At 33.5% G+C, this 11,302-nt stretch overlaps 1 protein-coding gene across 3 annotated transcripts; it reads left to right on the top strand.

The window, feature by feature from the left end:
• Nucleotides 1-4,978: 4,978 nt before the first annotated feature.
• On the top strand, nt 4,979-10,990 carry LOC121263020 (protein EXPRESSION OF TERPENOIDS 1-like). Of its 3 annotated transcripts, none has more exons than XM_041165784.1 (3): nt 4,979-6,244; nt 6,668-7,009; nt 10,825-10,990. In XM_041165784.1, the coding sequence occupies exons 1-3, from the start codon at nt 5,638-5,640 to the stop codon at nt 10,914-10,916; spliced, it is 1,041 nt and encodes a 346-aa protein (XP_041021718.1). In that variant the 5' UTR covers nt 4,979-5,637; the 3' UTR covers nt 10,917-10,990. The 3 variants fall into 3 exon arrangements, with proteins under 3 accessions (XP_041021718.1, XP_041021719.1, XP_041021717.1); XM_041165785.1 differs by lacking the exon at nt 10,825-10,990 and adding an exon at nt 9,476-9,560 and having other exon boundaries at nt 4,982-6,244; XM_041165783.1 differs by lacking the exon at nt 10,825-10,990 and having other exon boundaries at nt 4,990-6,244; nt 6,668-7,434.
• Nucleotides 10,991-11,302: the final 312 nt, after the last annotated feature.

Genomic DNA, 11,302 nt, shown 5'->3' with positions numbered 1-11,302 from the left:
GTATTTTGATTTTTGAGAGGTTTGAATAGTGAGTTGAGATGAAATGAAATAAAAAATAAAAGTTGAATAAAATATTATTTTTTAATATTATTTTTATTTTGAGATTTGAAAAGGTTGAATTGTTTATTATATTTTGTATAGAAATTTGAGAAAATTATAATAATTAGAATAGATGAGTTGAGATACTTGTAAAATATACATTGCACAAAAATCTTACACGTATAAAATCAAATGTTGTAAGACTAATTACTAATTGTATACTGTAATCTATCTCTATACAAATTGATCAGAAGAATCTCTATTAGATCGAGATTAAGATTGATCATTTTTAAAATTGACGATAACTGTTCATGGGATACAACATTAAACTACGGAAAATGATTTGTACACAATATTTTTTACAACACTTTATACAATTATGTTTTAAATGAGAGATATTTTTATAAAACATCTTATAAAAGTAACATCATTTTATAAAAATATCCTTATTTTATAATAATGTTGTGCAATGTGTTGTGTATATATCATTACTCTTAAACCACTCATCATGTCTCTATTATATTCTACTCTCGGTTGGTCATTAGTTGGCAAAACAAGCGATGATTGTACTAGATTATAATGACAAAAGCAATACCTAGATCCCTTTTGTAACTACTCATGATGAAGTCAACTAATTGAAAGGGTTCTTCCCGCACTTTGGATACAATCCAATCCAGTAGGGGGGGTTGGACTTCAGGCCTATCCAGCAAAGAGCACAGTTGAATTTTGACCATTTTAAAGCGGATCCAATTAGGGAGGCCCCTAGGCCCTATGAACCCAGTTATATATAAGTTGGGCCCACCAAACTCAAAATATTACTTTATTTGAGCAAGCAAACCTACTGTTTCAAATGGAAACGTCACAAAAACGTGCAAATCATCTTCTATATATACACTATTTTGTGAGAAAAATGTATAAAAAACTTACTTTTTCATATGTGAGCTATTAATATGCTGTAAATTATGAAATTTGAAATTCAAAATTTGAATTTAAAAATAAAACTAATAAAATGAGTCTTGTAAGTAAAAGTGTAAGAAAAAATTATAAATATATATAACATTACTCATATATATATATATATATATAAGTCGGTGTAATAGACACATCTTCCATATCGCTAGCATGGCAAGTTTTGATTGTAAAATATATGATTTTTAAATTCTTCTTGTAAATCAAATCATTTCAACTCATCGTTGTGAATAGCATGTTGTTCATACCGGCTTGTTATAAAGTTTAAATATATATATATATATATATATATATATGTTAAATAATGTTACTTTTTATTTTACATTTTATCATCCACAGTCACGCTTACTATGTAGTACATTTAAGTGGTTGTTATTTAAGTACTCGATAAAAGCGACTATTTGAAATGTGCTCTTTAATATATGACCGTAGATAATAAAGTATAAAATAAAAATTCTATAAAAATAAATTTATAAATTGATATGATTTTATATGATAAGTTAAATCTATTTTATAATAAAAAATTAATTTATAATTTAACATACTACATCAATTTATGTCATTTTGTAGATTTATTTTTATGATATTTCTTTGTAGCTAAAATATTTTTCTTATGTTTCCTCTTTAGACAATTAAAAATGAGTAATATTAGGTCCAATAATGTGTTATAAAAGTACTCTTTAGAATACACGACGCTTATATAACACATGACTGTATTTTAGATCACTCATTAAAAGTTGTCCTAAATGGGGATTATAATTTATGATGCAGTGGTTAGGAGGCATGCCGGTTTGGGTATGTGCTAGCCGGAGAAGGGGCAGAGTCTTTCTTTGTCATCCACAGAGGTGATTTTGGCTAATTAATTGGTGTCATGTCAGACAACACCCAACCTTATACTCGATCGTAGTCCTAGATCATGACATGTTCTTCTTTTTCTTCTTTCTTTGTATATATTTTCACTTACAACTGTAGGGTTTAGGTACCGGACCACATGCTTTTCACCTAATTAAACCCGAAAAAGCAAATCCAAGTTTATATATAAATCTAGGCCGGCCGGGATAGCGTGACAGAATTTATTTTACAAATTAAAAGGTGGTTCATTTCTATATCTGTATATATTTTGAATCAACTCGAGAATACAAAGAAATAAATATCAAAAAGTACGAGGAAGTCCTTTTCAACTTCAAAAGGAGATATAATATTATTCGAGAGTTTTTAGAATTGGTCCATCATAATTCGTATTTTTCAGACAAAATAAAATTAAAAAACCATATATAAATATTATATGCATAATGATAATATAATAATTGAGTTCTGTTATGTACAATAATTTTTACGTATTTTTTATACATTTTATTGATGTGATTAATTAAATAATTATTTTATATTTAAAAAAATAACGTAATTAATCACATTAGTAGAATACATAAAAATAATTACACGTAAAATTTTTAATAATTAATTTATAGAAATTTGCTGGGGGGGTGTTTTTGGTTATGATAATAAATTCATGTTTATAGGATGGTTCTGACATTATATAGCAGATATATATTTTTGCCTCGGGCCCCTAATACTGTGCTGACTGTGGATGTTTGCACTAATTTATTAGTAGCATTATTAGTATTATTGTTACTTAAGGGATCAGGAGCTTCTTTTGTAGACTGTAATATTGGGCACGCACGCCGAACCAAAATTTGTCAAGATGTGTGCGTGTACGGCTGGGGCTATGTCCGCCGGAAGACCGTACCCCTCTTAGTCTTATAGTATTATTGGAGCCCAATAATTAGTGCCCACTAATTTTGGTCGCTTCACGTGTTTTTTTTTAATTTTCTTTAAAATAAATAAGAAAAAGGGGATTCTTGTGCATTATATTTATATATATAATACATTAAAAAAATACTTTAGTCATAGTTTTTATAAAATTAATTTATAAATTGATGTAGATTGATGTTATTTGTTATATTATAAAATTATTTTTAATATTGATAAATCTAACGACAAGATGTCCGTTTGTAACTTTATTTCAATCTCTTCAATTATTTTAATATATATTATTTGAAAACAGATTGCAACCAGTTAGACCTTATAGCTAGTTTTTTGGTTACATTTATTTAAATTAATGTAACGTGTTCCTTTCAAGGACGGTGACTGAAATTTCATTAGGAAAACGTTTGAAATAATTGGTCAATAATCTCTAAACCCCAACGCAAAAAGCCGAATAACATGCACGGGTTGGAGAATGGCTGGCATTACGACTCTTTCTGTCAGGCCGAGACATGACATCTCGCAGTTGGCGTTTGACCTCTAATTTTGTTAATAATCCCATAATTCTTTCTTTATTTCTTTTATCTTTCCTTTTTTCTCATAATTTTATTAATCATTTGAAAGAAAGAAGATAGAAAAATTATAATAAAAAAACACTATTTTAGCCACAAATGTCAATGACGAAATGATCACACGAAGAATTTGGTGTGGAATTACGAGGAAAAAACACACGAGCAAGAGTGGTTTTAAATCCCCCAAAAAAACCCACTCATGATTTGGTTTAAAACTTGCTTAGACTTTCAAGTCAAAGTTTTCTTAAAGATTTTGGCTATGTTTAGATTTAAAATTTACTTCAACTCATTTTATCTTATTATTATAAATTTTTTAATTTTTCACATAAAATATAATAAATAATTTATTTTTCTCAAATCTTAAAATAATAATAATGTCAAAAAATAATATTTTACAATATTTTATTCTATTATTCACAAATAATCTCAACTCATATCTGAATTCAAACGGATCATATAGTATTTTATCATATTATTTTTAGACAATGTTAAACATTCGAGAATCTTATTTGTAAATTGTTGTTAAAGAAATAATGTATTTACTGAAACAGTTATTCTTGTTCTCAAATCGGTACGTGAAATATAACATCTACGTCACTTTTAAATTAAATTATGTTGTGTAAACACTTTATTACATGTGTGATACACACTTATAAATAAAATTGTCCTCAATAAAATATCTCTGACTTGTATATAGTAAAGCGGTGAATAGGATATTAGCTTATTTGGAATTGAGAAATTTGTTTTTATTTAATTTGTAATGAATCTCGGGGGCCCAAAGATAATATTGATTAATATTTTGAAATATGGACTCATATGTACTAAAAATACAAGACTTGAGCCATGCAAGTAGAAATTATTGTCCTTTATTATAAATTTTAAGGCACATTAATTATAACATTAACTATTTTTTAGAGTATGAGTTTTATACGTAAATTTGACACTCCACATATAAGATTTGACTTATGAGAAATGATTTTGATTTTAAATTGTTATAGAGGAGGGTTGTGAATTTATTTATTTTTGATATTTTTAAAATGAAAAATTCTACAGAGAAGTCTTACACTATATATTTTTGTCTATATAAAATGTGATTTGTCATTTTTATCATTCTATCTTAATATTTAAATATATAAACACTATAAGAAAAATAGATTTTTGTAATCAATTTATTGCGATCAAAAGACTATTCGTAACCAATTTTAGTTGTAAATAGTCATTTCGCTAAAATTAACTGATCGTAAATAAACAGTTTTCTTGTAATGAAATATAAATATAAAAATAATAAATTACATTTATAAAGTTTTGTGCTAGCATTTCTTTTAAAATACATTTATCGCTAGCCTTAAAATTCAACATTTATGATCGAAGGGGTCACTACCGTGAGTTGTAATCCCGGTCGGTCACCACCACAATTTTTGAAAATAGTTGACGTGTCAGAGTATTATACAACTTTCACGGGCACTTTGTAGGGGACACACAGTGAGGTTATCAGTGCTTGCTCTCGTGGTAGATCGCTTTTGTGCATTAAAAAATGGGTAATAGCGGGGAAGGGCAGAAAAAGTACTAGCGGGTTTTCCGGTACCAGGACGAATAAGCAAAAGCTGACTCCTTGACACGTGGATATGTGGTGACCATCCGATGCTCCTACAATAACTGAGATTCAACGATTTTTTCTTTTCTTTTTTAGAATATCGGATGAAAATGGAAGTAAACTGTAGAGAAATGTCCAGTGAAAGGTTTTTTTCCTTTCTCTCACCAACGCACGGCCAAAAATCTAAACTCAGTTGTGTGTGAGAGAGAGAGAGAGAGAGTTGGTTGTCATAAATTGAATAAGGTTAGTGTTTAAGTAGCAGAGTGGGGTGCAGTTGCCATGGCGGCGTTGCAGAGCTCTAATTCCGTGCCATTATTATTGCTTCGGACAACGGAATAAGAGAATTGGAGCTCTGAGTGAACCAAGAAATCCTCTTTCTCCCCATGTCTCTTACCCTTAAAAAATTCCATATCTTTGCCCACAAAAGCTGCAAAACCCCAACAACGAAGATCACACGCTCTCCAAGTCAGAGTAGTCTGAAACACAAACCAGGTCAAAACTGTAAACAACGCTCTCCGACTCGCTGTCTCTTTAAACTCAACACCAAGGTTGTTTACAATTCCAACCCTCAAGTTCCCGAAAATCACGATCTGTCTTCGAAGATTTGGTTATTACTTGGAGACAACAACGTTCTGCTATGGATTTTTGGTCAGAACTGAGGTCTTCTGTAGTCGTCGTCTCGGGTATTGGGTGCAAAAAATGGCTGGGTTTTTCTATCTAGGTGGACGAGAAGGCCAGCAAAACAAACAAGAGGAGGAAGAAGAAGAGAAGCAAGAGCGGAACCTGTTTTTGTACAGAAACGAGGAGATCTGCAACAAAGGGTTTGAGTTATGGCCACAGTACTATTCGCAGCAGCAAAACTTGAGCAACTACTACTCGTTTGGAGTGGGTCCTAGTCGAAGAAACCCCAACAGCGTCTCTGATAATCATGAGCCGTCAAGATCCGGATTCGCGTTGATAAGTCAGGCCGGAGGACTAGGAGGAGGCATGAATTGCCAAGACTGTGGAAACCAAGCCAAGAAAGACTGTTCCCATCTCAGATGCAGGACATGTTGCAAGAGCCGAGGGTTTCAGTGCCAAACCCACGTAAAGAGCACTTGGGTTCCTGCAGCTAAAAGGCGCGAGCGGCAACAACAGCTCACAGCTTTACAACAACAGATACAGCCGCATGACCAACAACATGAGCAAGATCAACATCAAGAACAACAGCAACAGTTACGAGGAGACAATCCCAAAAGGCAGCAGAGAGACAAGCAATTAGGAGCGGCCCCTCTTGCTTGCACCCGTATACCCAACACCACGTCAGGTAAAGTTGTAGTTTACGGACAAACAAAAGGTGGGAAAGAAAACCCCACGATTGGAATTTTAGCCTAAAGATCTGCTGGGGAAAGGACCTATAAAGAATTTTCAGAAAACTGTGAGATGCTAGAGAACGTTTTCCTGTGATCTCGACGAATTTCTCTGGACAAATACTCAGTACCCCGTACCCAACAAATCCATATCGTTTGCGTGTGAGAAAGTCCAGCTCCATGGTCAATCTCACCCACTCACCTGCTTTTGATCTTTCTCTTTCAAAGTTTTTTTTTTTCCATTTCCAATTTTACCACTGTATTTTAGTAAAACTGACGAAAAGTTCCATTAAACTACTTCCCATTCTTCCTTACTTCATATTTTAGAATTCTTTTTTCTCCTTCGATCGTTTGGACTGATCTTTCTTGGAGTTGACTAGGGTTGGAACTGGGACAATTTCCAGCTGAGGTGAACTCTCCAGCGGTCTTTCGCTGTGTAAGAGTAAGCGCGATGGAAGATCCGGACGAGCAGTACGCGTATCAAACAGCTGTAAACATTGGAGGACATGTTTTCAAGGGAATTCTCTACGATCAAGGCCGCGACGATCGTTACACCCAAGGCGGGGAGAGCTCCTCAGGCGGCAATGGAGGCGGAGCTCAACATCTTAATCTCATCATGGGAGGCCCCACCACCACCACCACGACAGCAACCACTAGTAACCCATCTGCTACGTTGCTTGATCCTTCACTATATCCAGCTTCGCTCAATGCCTTCATGGCTGGTACGCAATTCTTCCCTCCCCCAGATCGTAGAAACCTCTTTAAGATAGTCTCAAATCTATCACTCTTTTTAGAGTTATTCTCGTTAAGGTTTTAAGTAGTACTTTGTAAAACCCACCACTGAAGTAGCTAGAAGGCACAGGAATTAGAAACAATCGAGGATGATGATGATACGGGGGATGCTTGATTTTGTTCGATTTTCAATTCAGATTTCCTGGTTATTTTGATCTTATCGATGACCCATTTTAAATTACAGTACATTTGTTCTCTGTGGTAGCATGTGGATGTGTGCGTGCTATAATGTTTATTATTTAGTTTCTCTGTAGTGTTTTTTTTTTCTAATCTGGGTTGATATTCAATACGCTTTCTGGTTGGCGTTGCACTCGAAGTCACTTTTTCCAGTTTATCCGTTTGCTTGCCGGATGCAAATGGGACGTTTAGCTTCCGTGTTAGGTTAAGCAAAGAATTTGAAAAGCCATGATCTTTATCCTTTACATGTCTTTTACACCATTAATTCTTGAACACCCTCTCCTAGTCTCCCTGCTCCCTGCACAAATTCACTAATTATTTATATAAGTAGATACCAGAAGTTACTTTTTACACACATACCGACGACTTTTCTCCAAAACAATTAAAATTTAGCGCCTCCATGAATAGATAGACATGCATGGATCGATGTGACTCGCTCCTTGGTGGAGTGAAAAGAGAGGTGCTCATTAGCTAATAACTTTTACGAAAATAGTATTATGATGAGACTGGCTACTGGTTCTGGGAATGTATGAAAGAATTATCATGAGGAAGCTTACGGAAGTCTTTCCTAGTTTTGTATTATCTGACGTCCCATTTACTTTTTCTTCTATTCTATTTCATTTAGTTATTCATGACTTGTTTGGATATGAAAATAAAGATAAACCGATTGGTAGATCATGCTTTTATGAATATTCCAGTCAATAGATCTGTACGTTTTGATTTGATCACGAACCAGTAGTTTTTAGGTCAAGATTAAGATAGAGGGTTTTATTAGGTAATCCTTACATTACCAAGTGTTTTTTAGAGCCATGTTGGAGCCTAATGGACAAAACTGAAAGATATTCTGAGTATTGGAGTCTAGAGATGGATTCATGACACGCAAATAGATGAGAATTTGCATAAATATTTGATCAATGACATTAATTTGTTGGTAAAGCGACAAAATCATGCTGAAGAAACCAAGCTGGATCCAAGTAATGTAAATTAGTTAGAATGAAATCATTATAACAACATTAATATTGTGACAAAGCTTTATATTTTTTTTATGTCTTTCTTATAATGTATAGATTTAATTCAACTTTAGGTCAACAAAGGATCTGCTGAAATTGAGGATGAAAGTGCTGGTTATTATTTTAATTGCTTCTCATGTACGTATTTCTAACCACAAAGATAAATATTTTCTTGATCTGATCTCGTCCGATCGAGGTTCCTTATATTATATAATATCAATGCATATCGGTGCATCATTAAGCCAGAAGACACAGATGGTTGTACGATGGGACATCATCAACTTCATTGAGTCAGCAGTACTTCGTGACATGCGTTTTAAACTTTCTCATAATTAGATGAATCGAATTAATCTTAGTTACCACGTTATTTACAGCATTTGAAATGAGTGTATTTTCGTTCGTAAGAGTGTATTATTCTTTATGATCTGCTGACTGCATGCTGTCGATGCTAGCTTGTGATGACCTTCAGATATATATATATATATACACACACACACATACTGACCAGCAGTAGTACTAAAATACAGTACAACATTTGATAATTAGTATATTCCTAGTCTGCTTGGCCATATATATGGTATTGCACCTGGCCGATTATCGTAATTTGGATTTTCAGTGCTCTCTCTCTCTCTCTCTCTCTCTCTCTCTCTCTCTCTCTCTCTCTCTCTGTGTCTGTGTGTGACGTTCTCCCTCTTTCTGTTGGCCGGAGCATTACTTGATCGATCTATTAGTATTATCAGTATAGCAAGTTGGCGCCGGTGACATTGCTTGCCTTTTCGATTTCTTGGTTCATATGATAGATATATATATATATATATATTAATGGAATGATAAATGCAAATTATTATAGCAGAATCATATATATATATAAGTATATATATATATATATATATATATATATATATATCTTTATGAGAGCGAAGCAGTCCATGAAGTTGGATCGAAATAGGGTTAATTGGTCTATATGATTTTAGCCACAAGTGTTTTTGTGTCAGTACGTACTCCACTGACCGACGTGATCTGAACCGGCCTGCTTGATTTCCTCAAGTGATCTCCTCCATACCGCAGACGTATTCAAATGTTCTATATATGCTAATGTTAAAAATATATTGGGTTCTTATCCATGCTACTTGGAAATATTATATATATATATATATATATAGTGTAGACAACATTAACCAAATCTTTTTATCTTACACCTCACTGCAGATTACTGGTCAATTTGATGTTCTTTAGTGCCATTTCAGTCACTAGTCCCAGAATATTGATCTGTACAACTTACATACTGCATGTAACTTACTAACTCGTATATATTATTTTGTATTTAATTACGTTTGTGAGTGCCAACTCCAGTTGTTTTTTCCTTTCTATCTGCTACACTTATAATATTAACACCCAATAATATATATATATATTATATATATATATATAGCCTTTCGGGAAGAATCCTTTTGATAGCTAACGCCTTATTTGGAGAATGTGTTTACTCTATTCATCTGATCATTATAATTTTTTTAAATTTTTAAATAAAATATAATTAATTTTTTTAATTTTTAAAATAAAAATTATATTAAAAAATTATATTTTAATAATATTTTATTTAACTTTCAACTATCATTTCAATTCACTGCCAAAAACTTTAGGGCCGGATCAGATAAGGAAAAAGGGTGAGAAACAAAGAATCAAAGATTACAAAAACAGAAGCTGACTAGCTAGCTCATGATCAGCGCATGCAATACTTTTTTGGTTTTGGGTTTTTAATTTGGATGTTGGTGTCCTGGACAATCTTAAAACGAATCGTGGTCAAGAAACGAAAAGTGGGTCAAGATTTCCTTATACATACATACCCTCTGTGCTGTCCCTGTCAGAAATTCGGCTGAAAATTGACTCTCATCAGTCCAAATTAAATGTACTCGGAAAATAAGGACACTGGCCGGCCTAATTATCCATGAATGACGAACATGTGTGAAGCCCCCACCAACTTAGGGCCTCTCTCTCTCTCTCCCTCTCACATCAAGTTTTAGGTATTATACAGTTCGGATAGCAATTCGTAGGTAGGGTGGTACCATCTAGCTATCAGTTTAGCTGTTTGGAACGAGGAGTTATAAGTAGGATCCAAAGTTTTCTCTTTTCCCCGTTATTTCCTTTACCAAATGGATCCAAAGTTACTTTTCTGAATAACAATAACCTAAACTAAATTTGGTATGCCATATGCATGTGTTCAGATCGGCGATCAGCTCGCTCGATCTTAAAACAAAATCATATATAGCAGATCATGATGATCATCTTAGTTTGCAAAATCTGCCGATTTTTCTTAAAAAAATAAATATATAAATAATGAATCAGATTTAATTGTGATCGATCATTTCCAATTTATCAACGTGCTTGACTGTCAAACCAGTAGGTCAATCTTACTCTATATGTATAGCCCTTGAAAGTATACACAGTACTTAGTACGTCCTTTGGTCAAATTCATGCAGTTATCATTAACACGTTTTCCAAATTACGAATATAACTAACTGGATCTGAGAGATTTGAAAACTGTGGCAACGATGCAGGCGATCAACTTCGAAGTGAATTAATGGATGATCATCATCGATCATGGCCGCCGGCTCGAACTTCTAAGCTGCATCGAAAAAGCCGAACATAAACATGCATCAACTAGGTAGCTAGGGTTTGTTCCTGTCAGTACTATTGCACTGTGTAGAGTTTTGAGGAGTGATCATCATTAGCGTAAATGGTTGGTAGGGGCCAGGCAGCTTGCGCATGAATATTAATATATTTTATATAATTATTGTGGTCCAAAATAACAGTAATTTTTATCCATCCCCGTAGCTCTGCCGCTGCGACCTGCATATATATGATGCAGGTTTATTCTGTCGTTTCCATTTTTACGAAGAAGCTGATCTTTAGCATGCATGCATGCATGGCTGCTGCAAGCATGCCTGATCATGTCAAAGATACAAGTATTGTAGATTTGTTGTCGATCATTTTTAATGTAACCAGGCTAGCAGCTCTCAACTGATCTGGTTCTAA

This window comes from Juglans microcarpa x Juglans regia, chromosome 4S (assembly GCF_004785595.1).
Source record: "Juglans microcarpa x Juglans regia isolate MS1-56 chromosome 4S, Jm3101_v1.0, whole genome shotgun sequence".
Lineage (NCBI taxonomy): Eukaryota > Viridiplantae > Streptophyta > Magnoliopsida > Fagales > Juglandaceae > Juglans > Juglans microcarpa x Juglans regia.
This window is presented reverse-complemented; position numbering and strand designations above follow the sequence as displayed.

What these genes read in the sequence shown, in the direction of transcription:
- LOC121263020 (XM_041165783.1), top strand. Translation starts at nt 5,638, where the DNA reads ATGGCTGGGTTTTTCTATCTAGGTGGACGAGAAGGCCAGCAAAACAAA. An exon ending in TATACCCAACACCACGTCAG is followed by an intron (nt 6,245 to 6,667) that starts GTAAAGTTGTAG and finishes GGAGTTGACTAG; the next exon opens with GGTTGGAACTGGGACAATTT.